This window comes from Vulpes lagopus, chromosome 4, assembly GCF_018345385.1.
Source record: "Vulpes lagopus strain Blue_001 chromosome 4, ASM1834538v1, whole genome shotgun sequence".
In the NCBI taxonomy this organism is placed as follows: Eukaryota; Metazoa; Chordata; class Mammalia; order Carnivora; family Canidae; genus Vulpes; species Vulpes lagopus.
In genome coordinates, this window is record NC_054827.1 from 37,328,542 (window position 1) to 37,349,838 (window position 21,297).

The following is a 21,297-nucleotide window of genomic DNA, read 5'->3' on the forward strand; positions in this document are numbered from 1 at the left end:
ATCTAAAAGCCCCCAAGCAGACCTACCAAAGTCATTATGGTCCATGTTGTAGTCAAGATCCCTGGGCCATAAGGACCCTAAACTGGCCGGTGGCATTGAGTATGCGTAAGAGGGCCCCTGATGGACACAGGCAAGGCTAGGCTTATAGGTGAGAAATCCACACTAGGATTGTGTCTCATCTTCACATATCTAGTAGGTTTCCAATTAAAGCATGTACTGTCCAGTGAATTATTGACCTACTTCCTACTGTGGCCTCAGTATACATTCAAGAAGCAGGCTGCTCAAACTCAGATGTGCTCTTTATTTGGGCACTTTCCACCCTTCTCAGTGCAATGAAGACTCTCCATGGTACAATAAAATTCTAAATAGGACACTGGGGCAGCGGGGAGGCAAGACAGAAGCCTCACTATAGGAGGAGTCAAATGTATCATTCAGAAGGAAGCTGACCTCACTCTGTTCTCTCAAGTGGAGAAACAGTGAAAAAGGCACCAGCTATGAAGGGAAGATGGATCCCAAGTGTGCCCTCATGAGGATGGGCCCTGGCTGGCTGTGGCTCTGTTTGAGGAAATGCCAAATGATTTGTTAACTCTAGAAAACTGTTATACCTCATAAAACTCCCTCTATTACAGTCTCTCAGGGCAACTAATATTTTTTACTATGTCCATCTCTCAACTTTCACCTAAGTAACTCTTACAGCAGGAGAAAGACGCCCTGAAAGGAGGGTGGAGAGGGCCAGGGAAGGCAGAGAGGAAGGACCCAGAGATTCCTGCAGTTTTGCTCAGTACAGCAGGACACCTTCTGCAGAGAGTGCTGCAGGCTGCGGGCTGGGGAAAGAAGTCTCAGGGGAGGAAGATGCTGCCCTGCGGGTGAGGTGGGGTGAGACCCCACCTGTGAAGAGAGGTGGGGACTTAGCGACTAAAAGTAGAGAAGATCACCAAAGAAGACCAGAAGACTAGAATCTTGACATTTTAGAAGGAAGGGAATGGTCGGAGGGCGGTGAAGGTGAAGAAAGAAATGACTGTTTGGAGGCAAGAAAAAGAGAACTGTCAGATTTAGCCGGATGCTGCAACAAGGGCTCTGGATGGAAAGGCGCTGACAATAAATCTCTGCTCTGAGTGTTCCTCACCTTCAGGATCTCTTCAATGTCGCCTGAGAGCAAAGAGTGTGGGGGGCTTCAAGGGCTTCCCCACGGCTCCCTAAAACCGTACAGGAGGCTGGAGAAGTTATTATACTAAAATGAGTGTGAGCTCTGGTCCCCTCAGTCTGGTACCAAGATGGGGGAGGCCCATTCAGGCACAGAAACTTACTGAGTTTCTAACTCTGAGCTTAATGCAGATGAGTTAAATGCTGCAGACGATACAGGGATCAAACAGATGTGGCTGTTTTCCTGCAAGTCACCTAGAGTCTGTGAGAGAAAGAGCAAGGCGAATTTATTCATGAAATAAATAATAAATTATTTATTTAATGAATTTTATTGCATATCTACTATGTGCCAGGCACTGAGGTAGACATGCGTAAGAATTTATGAGTGAGACAGTCCAGCCCTTCCTCAGGGAACCTGTTCTAGATGCAGACAGAAATCGAACACTTAATTAATTATAAAAGTAACACAACCTGGGGAAGGGGCGAGGGAAAGGATGCCACCACAGGAATGCTTAAGGAGAAGAACCGATCAGTTTGAAGGACCATTGAAGGATATATGTTATAACCGCAACAGACTTTAAGTCCAGTGAAGACTCACAAGATGGAGAAACTGCTTTGGAAGCACACAGAAGAAAAAAGTTCTTCTACTGCATTTTGGAGGAGGAATGTAGAATTTAGACAGAGTAGGTGTCAGTTTGGTGACCTACACAAAGATGATCGATGATCAGAGCAGGAAATCACTGAAGGGCCAGAGGGGATCAAGGTCTAAGGGAGAGCTGAAAAGACCTTTAGATGTCACCTGGCCGTGGGCGGAGGATCCAGCCCAGGGCACAGGGCCACCTGGCACAATGATTTAACCGTAGGACCTGCACTACATAAAGCCAGAAAGTGGTGTTAAAATTCCAGTGTTTCTAACAAGGCTTTATGTGACCATGGCTATGTGACCTTCTCTCACTGAGCCTGAGCTCCCTCTCTGATAAAATAGAAGCAGTAAGTCACACCTCCCGGGCCTGTCACATGATCAAAGCTCAAAAATATTAGTTCCGTGTTCTTGATTAAGTGGCCAGGGAAGAGTCCATGGCTGTCTCTGTGACATGGTGCCAGGGTCAAAGAGTTCTAGGAAGTACCATACCACGTCAGCATGGAAGCTGGGTCTGGGAAGTAGGAGGTGTCTGTCCAGTGGCCGAGTGGGGACACTTGGGATCAGGGGTGAAGATCAGGAGTGAGGTCCAGGGGCCTGAATGAGGGAAAGGTCAGTAGGGATCAGGAAGGACTCAAAGATGATGCCAACATTGTGAGACTTACTAACTGGGAGGATGGTGGGGTAATAAGCAGAAACAGTGACATGAGGAAAATAAATTTGTTTGAGCTGTTTTGGAAATGGAGAATAAATTACTTTTAACTTTACAAATAATCTACACAGAGAGCTTCGGTAGATGCCCGAACTATGGAGTTCAGAAACACCGTTAAGCTGACAGTGTGAATTTGGGAATTACTTTACAGCCATCATCGTTGGAAGCCACTGGCACAGAAGAAGTAATTGCAAAGGGAATGAAGCCTAGTGAGAACCTAGGAAGAGCATGTACTCCATTGAGGAGGCAAAATGTAAGCAAAAGGGCAGCCCAGGTGGCTCAGTGGTTTAGCACCACCTTCAGCCCAGGGTGTGATCCTGGAGTCCCAGGATCGAGTCCCATGTCGGGTTCCCTGCATGGAGCCTGCTTCTCCCTGTGCCTATGTCCCTGCCTCTCTCTGTGTCTCTCATGAATAAATTATAATTTAAAAAAAAAAAAGGTAAGCAAAAGAACATCCTGATTAAAAGAGAGAGAGAGAGAAAGATTTCTGATTACTAAACACGACCTAATCTAGTTGCCTGGGGAGAATGCACTGCCATGCAGCCAAGAGAGGAAAAGGGAGACATAGAAAGGGGGATGGAGAGCCCTGAGGAGGTCGTGGGCAGTCCCTGACCTTGGAGAGTATCTCTAGGGAGACAGGCAGAGACAGGCTACAAACGCAGGACAGAAAGGATGGTAAAAGGTAGAAGTTGTAAAGACGTGCTCTGGGGACGTTTATTAGCAAGGAAGTAAAAGAGGACTCAGTTATTCATTCAACAAATATTTACTGAGCATCTGCCATGTGCCAGGCACTATACTACAGGCCTATGAGACAAAGGCCTATGATGAGATAATGCATCGCTTAGGGGTATGGAGGGTTGAAAGATTTCTTTAAATAGAAGAAACAGGGCAGACTCTGGCTCAGCGGTTTAGCGCCACCTTCAGTCCAGGGTGTGATCTTGGAGACCCCGGATGGAGTCCCACATCAGGCTCCCTGCATGGAGCCTGGTTCTCCCTCTGCCTGTGTCTCTGCCTCTCTTTCTCTCTCTCTCTGTGTGTCTCTCATGAATAAATAAATAAAATCTTTAAAAAAGATATTTAAATAAATAGAAGAAACAGGGACACATTTTATACTCGGGGTTTGGGGTGGGGAGAGAGCAAGGAGGCCAGGGGAATGAATGTGCAGAGGACAGGTAAAGAAGCAGATGCTGACAAGACAAGGAGAAAAGCTCCTGTCTGCCAACAGCTGCAAACTCCTATACATACACCCACATTTCTGTCCCCAGGGTATTTCCTGAAGGTAAAGGGATAAACTTAAGAGATCCTAAAGGGGCAGGTAGTACATCTTATTATATTTTACTGCAGTCTGGATTTTCTGTCTACTTCACCTTGAAATTAGATGCACTCTTTAATCAGGGAACAGTGAGGGAGGGACCTTTTCATAGCACTTCCATTTAATTATAAGGTTTGTGCCAGTCCTTCCTTGAATCATGTTTGCATCCTTCAGTGCTCATCATATTTGCTAGCTTCTTGAGAACTTCTAAAACCAACTTTTCTAGATCGGTGGATCAGTCCTGCTCTGCACGGTAGCACAAAGGACCGCTGCACAGACTCTCATCCACACCCCATTCACCATATAAAATCTCCAACTAGGCAATGCTGTAAAACATCACATAAAAACGGGGCAACACATTCTTGGCAAGGGAACGGCCAGGCTTACTCCAGTCTTCCACTGGTGTGTGCTCACACCATCTTCATGTCTGATCTCTGCCCAATCTCTGCCCACATGGCAGGTGCAGCAGGGGTGCAGGAGGGAGAGACTGGAAGTGTGGGTGTTCACATCTCAGGTGTGGGTCAGCAAAACCCCCAGGGCTCTCCCCAAACTAAGACTGTGATTCAGGGGGTCAGCAGCTGCTCTCCACTCCAACCTGATCCAACTCAGAAGGACAAACATAGTGACGAGCAAGGACAAGAGACAGAGACAGGAGAATTATGTACCATGTCCCTACACACAGAAGACCAAAACCTGAGTGAACAGAAGCCACAGCATCAACACTAGGGGCCTCCTGACCAGTTTATGTATTAAACACAGACTATCACTGGGGCTGACGCAGCACCCACCAGGACCAAGGTTGTTCAAATATGATACACTTCCCTAAATTCGCAGCCTCTCATGTGCCTCCCCCACTCAGACCCTCCTCTCGGGACCCCACCCCCACAAACAGAAACCAAAACATGAGCGCCAGGACTCCAGTACTACAGCCATGTCCCCTCTGACTGATGCCCACACCATGTCGGCATTAAATATTTAGAGTGTCACCCAAGGCTATTACTAGCCCCATCTTACAAGAAGGAAGTGGAGGCCCAGAGAGGGTATTTAACTTGCCCAAGATCACAGAGCTAGTGAAATTGGAACCAGAATTCAAAACCTGTCTGCAGGACTGCAGAACCAGTGTCTAAGGCAGCCTTATAATGCATTGTCCAAACTGAACACTTCTGAGAGCAAAAAGGATGCCAGGACACAAATGCAGACGGGGCTGTGACAGGCAAGCTCCAGTCACCATCACGTGCCCTCCAGGTCCTGAGGAGCAGGAGAAGGGCCAGGAGAAGGTGAGACCCAGCCCTACATGCTTGCAGAGTCCCCTCGGGACTTCCTAAAATGACTGAGGACTGTTGCTTACCCCATTGGTTGCAGGGTTAGTCTGGGTTCATAATCCTGTAGTTACTAATACTAAAGTCCATCTTTAAAATTTCTAATAATTTTTATGCCTATTTTAGAGACAAAGTGCAGAAAGGATGCTGGAGAAGCTGCATGTGCTTGGGCTATAGCCCAGGAAAGCAGGTGGCACTACAGACAAGTGAGAACTTGAGTCAGGAGAGGAGACCAGCTCAGGACTCAGGCAGGTGAATGGGAAGGGGAGATAGGTTATCATCCACACATGGGTGCCCACCACAGAACAAGATAAACTGAGCGAAACTACCACACTGAGAGTCAGGGCCAGAACCAGTGGTTCAGAACAGACATGGAGTAGATCTGGACCTGAGTTCAAATCCTAACTCTACCAGTGACCCATACAAATCACTTTCTCTGTTTGTTTGTTTCTTTCTCTTTTTTTAGATTCTATTTATTTATTCATGAGAGATACACAGAGAGGCAGAGACATAGACAGAGAGAGAAGCAGGCTCCCTATGGGGAGCCCAATGTGGGACTCGATCCTGGGACTCTGGGATCACATCCTGAGCCGAAGGCAGATGCTCAACCACCGAGCCACCCAGGCGTCCCTGTTTGTTTCCTTCTTTGTAGGAAGAAAGGTGACAACATTTACCATACACAGATTCTTGTGAGGTTTAAATTAAATAGCGTAAATATAATGCTTGTATCTGGCACATCCTAATGGGCCAGCACTTTGGTAGGAAAAAAGCGCTAGGGGATGGAACAGATGAACTACAATCTATAGGGTTCAGTGACTGGATGTGTGGTGAGATCGGAGAGTACCAGAGTGGCTCCCAGGTTTCCGGCTTCAGTGACAAGGGAAAAAGCAGTGCCACTGATTTTAACAGAGAATGAGAGGCCTGGCAGTGGTGAGGAGGATTGAGCTGACACTGATGAGCTTGGAAGTATGGGCTTGAGCATTGCTGGCATATAGGTGGTGTTTAACCCTAAAAGGTAGAAGCAGGGGGTGCCTGGGTGGCTTGGTCCCTTGGGCATCTGACTCTTGATTTTGGCTTGGGTCATGACCTAGGGTCATAGTTATAGGATCAATCCCAGGTCCGGTTTCATACTGAGCATACTGCTTGCTTGGTATTCTCTCTCACCCTCTCCCTCTGCCCACCACACCCCACTGCCCACCACACCCCACTTCACCGCCCTGCCACTACTCACCATCTGTCTCTCAAAAAACAAAAACAAAAGGTAAAAGTGGTGCCCCACAGAGATGCTACAGAGACCTTAACCTAGGGTCTGTGGACCCCAGCACTGTGAACAAGATTTAGGGAGAATGAACATTGTGAAACTATATTCAAAATGCGGTTTATGTGCATTTTCCTGATTGAAGCTCTCACTAAATTTTCAAAGGAGTCTAAGAGCCTCTCAACCCCACCTCCAGGTCACAAGCCACCAGTGCAGAGTGAGGCCTCCTAGGGGGAACATGGACATTCAGGGCTCAGGCAGAGATAAAAAAGAAACTATCATGGAGACAGCACGAAACCCATGACATCGAGAAAGAGACCGCAAGAGGCAACTCTAAAGTGAGATGAGGCTGGAGTCGACTAGATCACCACTGAGTCCGTCAGGGGAGGTCACTACAGAGGCTTCAGCTTCAGGAGTGAAGGGAAGGGAGGGGCTGCCACTGCAGGTGGCACAAACCAGTGGTTTATGGCCACTTCATGAACAATGGAAGGCCCTCTAGCAGGGGCCTTGTTCACCGGGTAGCAATTGCTACTCCCAGATGCAAGTCCATTTCCAGGTCCCATACAGCCCCTCCCACACCTTGCCCACGGCAAGCAGATGGCAGCCTACCGCTTAGGTTTCCAGCGCTTGAAGGCCCAATGAAACCAGTGCCAGGCAGCCCACTGCTGAGGAAAGGCCTCTACCATTTGTTTTACCAGAAAGAGCTCACAGCACCAAGGCAGGGCCCTGACACAAGCACACGTGTTAGATGCGCATGAGGCACCTGCAGACAAGGGTAACGTCTTAGCTCCAGGCAAGCTGGCCATGCAGCCAGTTCGTGACCTCACTACTCGGGAAAGTCTGGCTCAGGGTCCAGCAGCCGTTGTCCTGGGCAAGCTAGTGAGTCCCAGTCTCACTCCCCTCCCTCTGTAACGCGTGAGCAGTTAAGTCAGCTTCAGGCAGGGCTGTCATCATTTAATGAGATCATATATTTAAGCACGGAGCTCAGGTCTGATACACCATCAGCTCGACGGTGCTACTTCTCTCGTCTAGAGCCATGCTGTCCAAACGTGAGCTACATCTGTAATTATACCTTTTCTAGTAGCCCCATTACAAGAGCAAAAGAAATAGATGAAATTAATTTTAATAAATTTTACATTATCCAAAAGATTATCATGTCAATATAGAATGAATATAAGACTATTAATGTGGTATTTTACATTATTCTTCCTATCAAGTCTCTGAAATCTGGTAGTTTACACTTGTCACATGCCTCAATCCAGACTATTCTCATTTCACGTCCTCAACAGCCACAAATGGGGCCTCCGGCTCTGTGTCCTCCACAGGCCGAGGAGGCCATGATCCTCTACCTCTCTAAGAATCACATTTTCCCATTACATTTTGAAATGATTTTCTCGTCTATTACTAAGTAAAATCCATATTTTTAATTGCATTTCAGCCCTTTCTACTTTAGCCATAAACTGCTAAAGGTTCCTGGTGTGCACAATATGCAAATGTTTTAGTGATGCTCCCTGAAAACTCACCAGAGTGGACCATATAGAGAAAAAAAAAAGACCAGATGACAATGAAAGAACTGCCAAGTGATGAGCTAAGCTGGTGCAAAGGAATGACGGGGAGGGAGGGCATATGATATATTTAAAGAGCCAAGAAAAGGACAATCTCCAGAGCCTGGCTCAGAACTGCTAATAAAAAAGCAGCACTGTCAGCCCAGTATGAGTTGGAAGGGTGTAGGGGGTGTTGGCAGGGGGAGGCCATGAGCACCAGCCTCAAAGGATCAGAGGCACATAGTGAGATCTAAGCAAACAACAGCCAGGGCCTCAGTCAACAGCACAGATACACAGCTCTGGGGAGCACCAGCCATAACACTGCCTGGTACTAACTGTGGCTTTATCTTCAAAGGCAGAACATAAAGAAAGATGGAGAAGTACTGTCTTTTAGGGGAAGTCAGGAAAGAATCTCAAACTTTTTCTTTTTCTGTAGTCATGAGAGAACTAATCTAGTGCAAAATGTGTTTTTCCAAGTGCTAGATTTAAGGGAGTAACAAACTTTTGGCATGAAATATTGATAGAATGTTCACTGTGTATATTAACGTACTTTTTCAACGGTCATTTAATAGAATAATATAGATTTTCTAAGAGGTAGATTCAAAGTCTGCAAAAAAAAAAAAAAAAAGAATTTAAGCAAGGAAATGAAATTACTATCTTAAGTAGTCGCACTCATGTTTGCTTGGGTGCTGAGACCACTTCAGCAAACACGAGAAGCTCAGTTTTAGAGAGTGTCTGGGCCACTGACAATAGGGGCAGCAGCCCTTCACCTCTTCCTGGCCCCAAAGTCATCCGACATGTCAGTATGCCATCCTCACGGTGAACAACGGTGCCCAAAGACATCCAGCTCTATCTGATGAGCTCTGACTCAGGGGTGCAGCAGATGTAGAAGCCAATTAAGAAATATAAAAGGGTCATGCTTCAGCTTGGACATGTTACTTACTAAAAAAAGAATTCTATTTAGGATCATACAGGGTACTGTGAAATCCAGTAAATCTGGGTACCTGCTGGAGGTGTGACTTTGCATATATTACTTAACTTCTCTGATTCTAAGTCTCTCCACCTATAAAACAGATGAGATCAACTTTGCAGAAATTTTGTGAAGACGAGACATAATATACGTAAAAGTGTCTGATGAAACACGTCCTTAATAAAAAGCTATTGCTATTGATAATAACCACAATAATCAATAAGATACTCATATGTATTTCCACATCATTATAGAGGCTTAATGGGAAAGGTTTTAATTAAAGGCAATATAAGATAAAGGTCCCTAAACTGACTTCCTTTTTGAGTCTGTCTACACCAGCGCACATTCATTTTCTCCCTCTTTGAAACCCCTAATGGTTAGATGGGCAAGAACTCCTCCCTCATGGTCTCAAAGGCTCTCTCAAGCTACCAGGGTTTCCTTGCATCAGGAAGAAGTGTATCTGAGGGACGCCTGCGGGGGAGAGGGCTCAGCGGTTTAGTGTCTGCCTTCGGCCCAGGGCGTGATCCTGGGGTCCCAGGATCCAGTTCCACATTGGGCTCCCCACAGGGAGTCTGCTTCTCTCCCTGCCTGTGTCTCTGCCTCTGCCTCTGCCTCTGCCTCTGTGTCTCTCGTGAAGAAATAAAGAAATCTTTTTTAAAAAAAAAAATGTGTAGTATGACTTTTTCCCTCAAGAGCAGTATTTGCATTTTAAGAGGGAGTTATCCTAAAAAAGACAATGCAAAGAAAATTCTCTTAAAGTCTAAGAAATGTAAATGTTAATTGCTATAAACCTGCTGATACAATGCCTTTCTATGCTGGTTGTAGAATACTTGGCACCAGTGACAATACATGGGAGGGAAGCCCTTCCTCAAGACCCACTCCAAACAAACTGTACACTCACTTGTACTCCAGGTGAGTCTGGTTTCAAGTAAGAGATCTGCTTACAGCCACCCAAGCGCATGGTAATTGCTGTGCACGGATGGCTCTGTGTGCCTAAGTATGAACTTCAAGTTGATAAATAGCCCTGTTAGGATCTCAACAACACGTAGGGTTCATCTACCAAACTGGAACACACACCTGGCTTGCTTCTGGCGTGAACTGGTAACGCAAGCGGGAGCCCCTGTGCTAACACATCCAGGGGAGAGACCTGGGTGAGCTCACCTTTCTTCGGCCTGGATGTCACTGGCAGGGACTCCTTTTTTTCCATTGCTACTTCTCTTTCTTTCCACCGGCGGATCTGTTCCTCCCTCATCTTGAAGAACAGGATCTGTTTCTGTTCTTCGCTGAGCTCTGCCAGCAGATCGGGATCTATGTACATTTCGGATAGTATCTGCTTCAGCATCTCTGCAGGTCGGGAGTCTTTTACACCTGTGGCAGAAGTTCTTGAAAATGCCCTCCAGGTGGCCTCCCCTGGGCTGGCACCCAGGGCACCCGCACACCTTCCCAGACTCTCAGCAATCCTAGTGACCCAGACGGTGACTCGGAGAGCTGGACCCTGGCTCCTGGAACCACGGATACCGTCCACAAGGCTGTTCAGGAACCTGCAGAGAGCAATAGGAAAAAGCAGGCAGTGTTCAAATGTGCAGACGCCAGGCAGGGGCAGGCTCATGAATCAAGCTTGGAGGAAATACAGTATCGCTTTTCATTTCAGGTGAAAGGAGAAGAAAAGCCGAGGCATGCTTTGTTAAGAGTTTGTGTAACCTGTATCCCGTAATTTCCAGATAGTATATCAAAAAAACAAAACAAATCCTAACTTTTTACAGGTCAGTCTCAGGGAAACAAAAAAAATTAACAGAGGTTTGGCCTTCTCCCAACTAAGCAAACATGTTATTACCTCAGAGCCTAAGCACCAACTGGATGGCTGAGAAAAGAATAAAATTAAAAAAAAAGGCACAGGAAGAAATTAAAAGATTTTCTCCAAACAACTTATTTCAAAAGAAAATACTGTTTTTGAGATTTCACAGAATTACGTACCCCAAACCAAACCAAAACCGGGCCATGTTCAAGGAAGGAAAAAGAAGAAATAAAAGTCAGACAAGGCAATCTCCAGACAGCCCACCTGAACCATGAAAACAGTGTAGGAGCAGGAGAAAACATCCCTGTATATTCTTGAAGGTCACCAGGTTTTAAGTTTATCTCTCCCATATATCTAATTTACTAAAATCTGAATTTACGGACCAGAAAAACTGGGAGAATAAAGAGGTAACTAGGTTCATAATAAAGGCTCCTGATTTACTAAAGAGTTTCTTAGAGGCTTCTTTGGTAAGAAGCCACAGGCTCCAGCACTCACAAGTGCACTCACAGTGGTTGGGGGTGGGGATGGACGATTCCATTGAGGTTTCATGTAACTTATGCATTTCTACTTAGTTGATTTTTTTAAGACTTTTAATTTTTTTCAATATAATAAGATACACAAAAAAGTTTACTTACTGCGACTTTTCAGGATCACCGGTGTTAAAGAAGTTGACTGGGAATTTGGTGCTCACAATGCCTCAGATAATCTCACCATCTAGCCATGCCTCTCAAATACCTCCTCTCGCCAACTAAGTGCAAATGCTCACAAGCTTCAGACTATCACTTAGTCATACCCCTGGCTCCTCGGCTCCTCTTTGGCCCTTCACCTTGTCATCCCCACAGACTCCCTGGGAGCTCCCCTGCAGCTTCCTTTCTCCTTCTTCTTCCCTGCAAAGCTGTTCCTTCATTTACACAAGCATGTTCAACAGATGCGGCACCCCAGGATGTTTGCATACACAGCACATACTTAAATTCACTACCTATTCATTGTGTAGCTGGAACCTTTACTGAGGCTGGAACTATTCTTGCTAACTGCATCCTATAATCTCCTGCAGCTTTCAAACTACTGGAACTCAAATGGAACACAACATTAGAAAACTTTTAGGGGAGCCTGAGTGTCTCAGGCGGTTGAGTGCCCGACTCTTGGTTTCTACTCAGGTCATGATCTCAGGGTCATGCACTGAAGGTGGAGCCTACTTAGGATCCTCTCTCTCCCTCTGCCCCTGGCCCCCACCTAAATTTTTTTTTAAGAGAAAAAATTTAAAAACAAATAAAAGCAGTGTTTGACTCTAACTTGGTCTGCTGTGTCCCTCCAAAGTTCCCTTGCTTTGAAAGATGACCCTCAAAGTCTGTCACAAAGAATTGATATTCTGTAATTTTTTTTGACTTTTGGGTTCCAACAAGCTCCTGGAGGGGTGTGGCCAAAAATCCACACTAAAGGAGAATTTGCCAGAGGCTGAGCTCTGTCTTCCTAGGAACAACAGGAAGAGTCTGGCTCCCCAGCACACTTGACTCCAGGGCTCTGAGACAAAGTGGTAAAAAACAAGAGTACTCCTTGATGTTCCAGTAGGTGTCCTTACATTGGCACATCCCATGACTGATGATTGACTTTCACAGAAATAAAACATGGTAGAAAAGGAAGAACCCAGCGAGGCCTGAGGTTCTGTTTTGTTCCCTATTTTGAATGGGTGAATCTTAGCAACAGGGATAGCATGGCCTAAAACCTGGAACCCTGAAAGGGCCAAATTCACATTGTTCCCCTCTCCCCTGCCCACAGTACTCCCAACGATAAGAGCTTGCACACACTGTGCCAGCCACTACCTCAAGCACCTTGAATGTATTATCTTACTATATTTTCACAGTTACCCTGGGGATCCCTACTGCCCTTTCACAGATGAAGAAGATGGAGAGTGGCAGAACTGGGCAGTCTGAATCTAAGTTGGCTCTACTGTCCTTCAGTAGCACAACAGAGTTTCTCTATAAGCTCAGAATCAGCACATCATCAGGATATGGTACCATGTATGAAATTTCAAAATGAAGAACAGTCGGATCTTACAGCAATGTAAATGCTGACTTGAAGGTGCGTGACACACAATGCCTCTGAGGGGCAGAAGCCTCATCGAGGTAACTGTAGATAAGCTGAGGGGAGGTCAGGTATGAAAAAGACCTCCCCCAAGGAAGGAAGCAGGGAAATGTTACAGTGGCCCATGTGTGCATGTTTGCTGACTTGATTCACAGGTACTTCGTGTTCTCAGTTTCCCCTCTCACAGCATCAGGAGTTGCACAAATGGTACAGCCTCTCACAGGTGTGAAGAGTTCCATGAGACACTCATGCTCTTTCACAGTTTTAATTTGAGTTTGTTTTGCCTTTTCTGGCAAACATGGATTTTTAGCATTATACTTAACTACTGGATCTCGAAGGAAAGACACTGGCTTCCCCGTGTCCTCAGTGGATACTTGGGGACTCAGCTAGCACTTGCCTTGGAGTCAGGCAGATGAATAATATGCATGCCATTCTAAGGTTGTGAATTAACTCCTTCCTCCCTTATTACACTTTCAGATGGAAAACTCAGCACCGGGTGATCACAGAACACCTAGCAAGGACCCCAGCATGAGCTTCTGAAGAGCTGTATGCCCTTCAGCTGTCATTTCACTATTTGTTTTCCCATTCATGAAATGAGGAACTGCACCATACATCTTTGTAATTTGAAGGCTATGTCATAGTCTATGTGAAGTTACAGACACAAGTGGAGGTAGGGTAGAGGAAACAGGAATGAGCAAACTAACCAGGGTTTTTCCCACTTTCAGTCCCTGAAAGGGCAACCACTGACACTGATTCAAACTTTGAATGACTTTCCTCATCTAACACACTTGAGAGCAGCAAACTTCCAGTTATTCAAGATCCAATAAAAAGAAGAGCTAAGCTAACTCAGTTTTCTTCTTATATAGCACTTTACTTAAAAAAGGAAATGACAAGCAACAAGCCCAAATCTGCTATTTATTCCAAAACTAAATTTCTAAAGGGTGATAGGATCAGTTGTTTTCCAGGATAACATACATTTGGCCTGACTCTCACATCATCCATAGCCCTGTTCGACAAAATAAAAATTGTGTTTCTAATGATTCTAAGACCTTGGCAGGTAGATAAAGCCTAAATTATAGCAGTAATGTAGTATGGACAGTAAAACTTTAATGGTAAGAATATAATTTAGAGCACCTGTGTGGTTCAGTCAGTTAAACATCCCATTCTTGGTTTGGCTCAAGTCAGGATCTCAGGGTAGTGGGATTGAGTCCTGCCTTTGGCTTGGCACTGACCATGGAGTCTGTCCCTCTCCCCCTTTTCCTCCCCCTACTGCCTCTCTCTCGCTCTCAAATAAATAAATAAATACAATCTTTTAAGAAAATGAATATAGTTTGAATTGTACTTCTTTTAAAATGGCCGGCTATTTTCAGATTTTCATTTATCTTATTCAACTTCACCTAATAGAGTTTATCTGCAAAAGGGCTATTTTTTTTCTAAAGATTTTATTTGTTTATTCATGAGAGACAGAGAGAGAGAGAGAGAGACGTAGGCAGAGGGAGAAGCAGGCTTCCAGTGGGGAGGCGGATGAGGGACTCATTGGGGATCAGGACCTAAGTCCAAGGCAGACTCAACCACTGAGCCACCCAGGTGCCCCCAAAGGGCTATTTTTGAGGATAAAATGATTTACCAGAGGTGATAGCAATTTGGTAAGCTTTGTACATATGTGCCATTCTTCAGAAATGTGAAACTACTGTACAGATTTATCTAGGAAATTGCACTCATGGGCCACATCTACGCCTGCATATGACTTCCACGTGTTTATTCACTTTCTGAAGCTCCAGGTCGTTTGTATTCAGTAGGCGACCCAAAGCCTCTCAGAGGTGCCGGCTGGCTCTGCGGGTAGGGCATGCGCAATCTTGATTTCCCTGTTCTGAGTTCGAGGGTGATAGTGTTTACTTAAGCAAACAAACAAAAAGCCCTTTGAGGAGGCGAGGAGACCACGATTAGAGAGAGGTGCCCGTGCTCCTGCGCCCTGCGCCCTGCGCCCTGCGCCCTGGAAAGGGCACGATACCTTTACGGGAGCCTACAAGCTGGCACCTGCGCGCCCCGCTCTCGGCGCCCCCGCGACCCGAGGGCCAGAGCGGGCAGGGGCGGGCGGGGGCGCGGGCGGGGGCCCCCCGACTGGGAAGACCGAGGCTGGGCTGCCCTCCTGCGGGCGGGGCCGGGCAGCCGGCTGCCCCGCGGTCCTGCAAGGTCTGGGCGGCGGAGCTCCGCTCGGCCTCCCCATGCGGGCGCGGGCGCGGGCGCGGGCCGGGGGGGCGGGGGAGGCCCGGACCCACGGCAGGTACACGGCCCCGCGGGTGCTCCGGCGCTCCCGCCTGCCCACCCCCGCCGGCCGCCTGGCTTGGTGACGCGCCCGCCCCCTCCCGGGGCCGCAGAAGTGCTCGCCCTCCCCCTGGGGCCCGCGCACCGCGCACCGCGCACCGTGGCCGCGGCCCCGGGCCCCCCAGCGCCCCCCGCGCCCTCCCGAGCCCCCGCCCGCACGGCCCCGCGTTCTGCGCCCTGGCCCCGCCGCCCCCCGCACCTACCGGGCGGGCCCCGCGCTCCCCAGCAGGTGGCCCCGGGCAACACGGCGTCCAGCGGGGCCGCCAGAAGCTGTCGGAGACGGAGGGAAGGCGGCTCAAACCCTCGGCCTCGCGGTGAGCAAACAGTGTCCCTGCGCCCCCGCCCGCCCGCCCGCCCGCGCTGCCCCACCCGCGGCCGCGTGCCCCGGCGGCTGACTGGGTGCTCGCCGCCCCACCCGGGCCCCTGGACGCGCTCCAGGCCCAGACGTCGGCGCGGCCTGCTGCCCCAGGGGACCCCCCACCCCGGGCACCCGGCCCGGAGCTGCCGCGTGGGGGGGCCAGGCCGCCGCCCTCCACCTGCTGCCCGCCGAGCCGCGGAACCGAGTGGTGTCAGCGGCGCGGGCCTGCTCCGCCCCGAGCTCAAGGTCTCCTGCAAGCCCGGGCCTGCGGAGGCGGGAGGCCTTCTCGGTCCCACGGACGGTCCCAGCAGGCCAAGTCAGCTCCCCTCCGGGCCGGCTCCTGACGCCCCGAGCTGACTTTACCCGCCCCGCCCCCTTTTGTTGACCTTAAAGTCATTTATCAGACACTCAGGCACTTGTCAGTACAGGCCCCAAAGCTTCGTAGGGCAGAATCAAGGAGGCGAAAGGCTGGAAAGATGGAGACTGCAAACAACAGACACGGAGGGAAAAATGAAAGAAATCTGGAGAAAGGAAAGAAGGTAAAGGAATCTTGTGAATAGCAGCAAGAACAGGTTGGGGTGGTGCCGGAAGGGAGGAGCTGACCGGGTACAGGAAAGTTGGGCAGAAGCGAGTAGAAACGTTGCAGGGCATTTTCCATTGTGCAGGAGCGTTGGGAATGTGCGCGGAGGAATAGCCTGCTCTGGGGGACCCCACCCTGCACATGGTGGGGAGGAGTCAAGAACCCTGAGCCTTCTCTAGTCCTCTCCACAGCCCACCTGATACATTCAGGGGTCTGACTGGCTTCCTGCAAAAGTGAAACTTTCTTCTTCCTAACTTCTCTAGACCTCAGAAGTTACTCAAAGTTAGAAAGAGCCTTGGGGGCAGAGAGAAGTCCTTGAGAAGCTATTTAGGAACCATTCTAGGGATTGCATCAGGGGAGAATTTCTGGTTTACTTTTGGTTCCCACTGCTTGTTAAATGAATGGCCTGTGACTGCATTTGGCTGGATTGTCTCTTGCCCCTGGGTAGCGGCTGTGGCCAGCTGAAAATGAATCCTCACATTTCATGGATCCAGCAGTTGAAGAACTAACAGGTGGTTCATCAGTCAGTAAAATTTTCCTACAACGGACACTGGTTGCAGCGGATGACCTTCCCCCACACTCAAGTTCACGTGCTGATAAGTCTTTCTTTATAAGAGTACTCCCACTTGGCTACTAACCTGTCTGTACTTCGGTTTTCCCTTCTGGATAATAACAACGCCTACCTCATGAAGTTGTTGTGAAGGTTAAATGAGATAATATATGTAATGTGCTTGGAATAGTTCGGGGACTGGTGGATGTACAAATATATTAGCTTATATTATTTCACATCACATACTGCAGTTTCAAGTTATAACTTCATACTCAGACCTTGGATTTTGCCTTGTGTGGTACCTAGACTCCATGTTAACCTCAGTGATCCATCCCCACCTCCTCTAACGTCACTTCTGAGATTAGGTTATAAAAGACGTGAGCACATGCCTGGCTGGGCATCCGGCACTGGTCTTTGAGGCACGACTGTGAGAACACCAGCCTCAAATTTGTAGTGCACGTTCTGGCCCACCAGCAGCCTGGGTGACTGCTAAGTGTTCTCCACGCAAGCAGTGGGCAGAGCCGCTAACCCTGTGAACAAGACGGGAGATGCTGAAGCAGGCAAGAAGATCTTTATTTAAAAATGTGGGGGCACCTGGGTGGCTCAGTCGGTTAAATGTGCGCCTTCCACTCAGTGGTGATCAGGGTTCTGGGATCCAGCCCCACATGGAGCTCCCTGCTCAGTGAGGAGTCTGCTTCTCTCTCTCTCTGCCTGCCGCTCCCTCTGCTTGTGCTCTCTCTCTCTCAAATAAATAAATAAAATCTTCTTCTTTTTTTTTTTTAAATGTACTCAGTGCCACACAGTGGAAAAAAGTGGAAAACACAAGACTGGTCCAAATCCCTGGGCCTTTTGAGATGAAAAACAGGACAAGCACTAGGATTTTCTTATTCCAGTGCTAGCAAAAAACAAAGGGGTTATCTGTGGAGAGGAAACTCTGATGGAATATTTGGAGAACCCAAAGAAACATATCCCTGGTCTTTGCTGGTCTTAAAAAGAGGAGTGAAAGAGAAGATCCTACTCCATATTTGAAACAGGCAACATCTTCATAAAATACTCCTGCAACTTAAAAAATACTAGTTCTAAGTCAAAACTTTCTAATTTCAAATATTGCATGTTTAAAGAAGTCATTTTTGATCTTACTTGATCAGCCTGTAATAAGTTTAACATTTAAAAATAAAAGTTGAAATTAACAAAATAAATAAAAATAATTTTTTTAAAAAACCTTGTAGCTTGTCTTGGTTTTTCTCTCTCTCTCTCTCTTTCTCTCTTTCTCTCTCATCTTTCACTCTAAAGGAAGTCAACTGCTCCATCATGAGCAAACCTTTGGGGAGGAATTGAGGACTCCTGCCAACAGCCACAGAATCAATTTGGAAGTGAATCCTCCAGCCCTAGTCAAGCCTTTGGATGGCTGCAGCATTGGCTTATAGTTTCGGTGCAAATTCATGCAACCACCTAATTAAGCCACTCTCCAATTCCTAATCAACAACACTGAGGTAGTAAATTTGTGTTATATGAAGCTACTAAGTTTGAGGAAATTTGTTACATGGCAATGCATAACTAATATATACCTCCTCATTAGGCTTGTTTCTAAGCCAGTTTTAGATAGCTTTTGTGTACAGAAAATTTCATATACTGGATAACTTCTGTAAATGCAGATCCAAGGACCTCACCTCAGAGCTAGGGAATATATTGTCTGTGAGGCCCAGGCAGTAAGCACTCCAAGTGATTAGATCAAAGATGGGGTTACAGATCATGCTTTCAGAAATTCTGCTCCAGACTCTCCTGAATGCAGTTGCCAAAGTCATCTTTTTTAAACATTAACTCTAATCCTTCATATTTGGTTGCTAAAAATCCTTTGATGACCACTCCTTGTCTCAAGTAAGACAAAACCTCCTGTCAGCTTTCAAGGACGAGGGCAGCCTTGTATTCATCTTCCTCAGCTTTATTATCTCCCTAATACAGACCCTGCATTCAGATAATCTGGTATTTTCCTGGCTCTTAAACCTACACAGGCTCTGCAGCTTCACACTGTGGCATTTGTCTAAAATGTCTTACCCCAGGGTCCTGGGATGGCTCAATCAGTTAAGCATCCAGATCTTGAATTCAGCTTTGGTCTTGATCTTATGGTCATGAGTTTGAGCCCCATGTTGGGCTCCACCCTGGGTGTGAAGCCCACCTTAATTAATTAATTAATTAATTAATTAATTGAAATGTCTTGCCCTATAACTTGGCTTATGAAAATTCTACCTATTCTTCAAGCATTAATCTTTAGGAATCCTTTCCTGTCTCTTTTGTCCTCAGCCGGAAGCAATCCCTGCCTCTTCTATATTTCTAGTGCTTATATCACAAGTTAGCATTTAACACATTCAAGAACCAGTTAGTGAACTCTTGCTAAGTGCTGGGCCCTGTGGTGACATTGGAGGATGGCAGAGAGCAGACAGCCAGGGCTCCTGCTGCATGCGTAGCTGTATATGTTTTATGTCTCTTTGATGGCAAACATCTTGATCACAAAGAATAATCCTATGCAAGTTTGAGTCTTACCCAACACACAGGCACACAGTAGGTATTCAATGCGTGTCAGCTGGATGGGTGTTGACAGCCCAAATGAATTTTAGGGTGTACACAAATACCCTCAGCAGTCACTCAGTGTGGAGCCTGGCAACTCATCTTGTTTATCTCCTGCTTTCCCTGCCATCCTTCTTGTCTTGTGCCTCTTTCCTGTATTTGTGAATATCTCCCTTTTCCTCCTTTTATTTCTGTAATTCTTTTTCTATCCTCTTAATTTTGTCCTCCTTATCTTCTACCACCTTCCTTTTGGTTTCCTCTCTCCCATCACCCGGTATTTTCTCTTTCAATTGGCACAATTGAAATTAATTTCACAAGTAGACAATTAAAATGTTACAGATTCTAAAAAACATCAAATGGCTCTGTTCTTTACTCATGAGGCCCTCCCTTACTTTTCCTCCCTTTGGGCCAGTGCTCTTACTAGTGGCCTAGGATGCCCTGTGAGGAGGACTGCTGCCTTCACATGCTGGCAGCACATCTGATAGATGGGAGGTCTGGACGACTAGGCCTTGGCAGGGCACAGGTGCTGAGCATCTACTGTTGGCTGGCCCCTTGGCATGTAGAGACATGTACTACGCGTGTCACCAGTACATGTGTTCAGGAGCGCCCCAAGGCCCATCCAGGGCCAGTGCTCCAAGAGAAAAGCTAAATATCTATTTACTATATGCTAATTTTTTAAATTTGTCATTTATTTGTAGTAATGGATACCATGAAACAAATAGCCTACATTTTTTTTTTAAGAAAATGAGAGACTTTAAAAAAAAAAAGGATATTATTTATTTGACAGAGAGGGACAGAGAACACAAGCAGGGCAGAGGCAAGACCCTGGGATCATGACCTGAGCTGTAGGCAGACGCTTGAACAACTGAGCCACCCAGGCGTTCCTTTTTTTTTTTTTTTCCTTTCTCTCTCTCTCATTCTTTTTTTTTTTTTTTTTTTTTTGGTGAAACACAGAATGTCTTATCAGAAACTCAGAGCATAGATTTTGAGGAAATAAGTTCATAAAGGTAATTCAGGGAAAACACTGAAATTAGAATATTTTAAAGATGAAAGTAAACACCAATAATTTATATTTATGAAGATGAATAAAATAAAGCCCTCATAGAGCCATAAAGGAATGAAAATAGTTCAAAATTAAACATAACTGCTGGCAGAAAACTGAAATAGCACACTTTCAATACATTTTTTTATGATTGGTAACTTAACAGATTTATTTTGAGATTTGATCAAGTTCTAGTAAAGTTGAAACATTTTAGTATTTTTCTTTCACATCTACTTCATATTCACTGTGGGGCAAATGTATGACTTTAAGAATTAAAAATGTGGGGGCCCCTGGTGCACAGGATCACTCCAGCCTCCACTCCTAGCACTGGGCTCACAGGACAAGACCTGCAGATAACATGCTACACTTTCAAGCCCCCTCTGGAGGAAACAAAGCTGAGGCTGAGACCCTCTTAAGTATAACATGCAGGTATTGATGAAACAACAAATTCATTCTGAATGTTAGGTTCTGACCAAAGGAGGAAGCATAAGGAAAAGGAAGGGAAAAATTGAGAAGGAATAGAGGAATCAATACCAAAAGAATCAAGAGAATGGAAGTGAATTTGAACATAATTTGGTTGATTTCTTAAGTGAGCTTTCCTTGGTGCTTTCCTTTGGAGCTTCAAATTCACACTTTTTTCTTGTAGGAGAGTGGCTCACACAGCAGAGAAAGCAAGAGTGCATTTGGCTTCCAGATTTTGAAGAATCCTTAATGGAGGAAGAATTTCTGGCCAGTATTGGACATGAAAGCATGATGTGTGTGTGTGTGTGTGTGTGTGTGTGTGTGTGTGTGTGTTTATTATCTGGCATTTATTGAGTGCTTTTCATGGTCCAGTTATTTTTTTAAATTGAAGTCTAATTGACATGTATCACTATGTTAGTTTCAGGTGTACAACATAATGATTCAATATATGTATACATTGTAAAGTGATCCTCACAATACTATCTAGCTACCGTCCATCCTCATATAGTTACAAAAACTTTTTTTCTTGTGGTAAAAATTGTCAAGATTACCCTCAGAAACTTTGAAATAAGTGATATAATATTACTGACTAGTCACCACACTGTGTATTCTATCTTCATGACTTCATTTTATAACTGGA

The 21,297-nt window shown here is 46.3% G+C and overlaps 2 protein-coding genes across 8 annotated transcripts in view; one reads left to right on the top strand and one right to left on the bottom strand.

The window, feature by feature from the left end:
* The window catches only part of SH2D4A (SH2 domain containing 4A), a 68,614-nt gene extending 52,390 nt beyond the window's left edge, over positions 1-16,224 (bottom strand). For 3 of the 7 annotated variants that reach the window (XM_041752940.1, XM_041752939.1, XM_041752941.1), the window contains exon 1: positions 10,060-14,728. In XM_041752940.1, coding sequence (XP_041608874.1) covers positions 10,060-10,507 — 448 coding nt within the window. In that variant the 5' untranslated portion in view covers positions 10,508-14,728. Of the gene's footprint in view, positions 1-10,059; positions 14,729-15,303 lie in introns of those variants that run through there. The other 4 variants (XM_041752944.1, XM_041752945.1, XM_041752942.1 and 1 more) reach the window with 4 other exon arrangements.
* Positions 12,787-17,773, top strand: LOC121488708 (basic salivary proline-rich protein 2-like). The gene is made up of 4 exons (XM_041751046.1): positions 12,787-12,846; positions 14,723-15,414; positions 15,887-15,997; positions 16,487-17,773. The coding sequence occupies exons 1-4, from the start codon at positions 12,787-12,789 to the stop codon at positions 16,545-16,547; spliced, it is 924 nt and encodes a 307-aa protein (XP_041606980.1). The 3' UTR covers positions 16,548-17,773.
* The last annotated feature ends 3,524 nt before the right edge of the window (positions 17,774-21,297 follow it).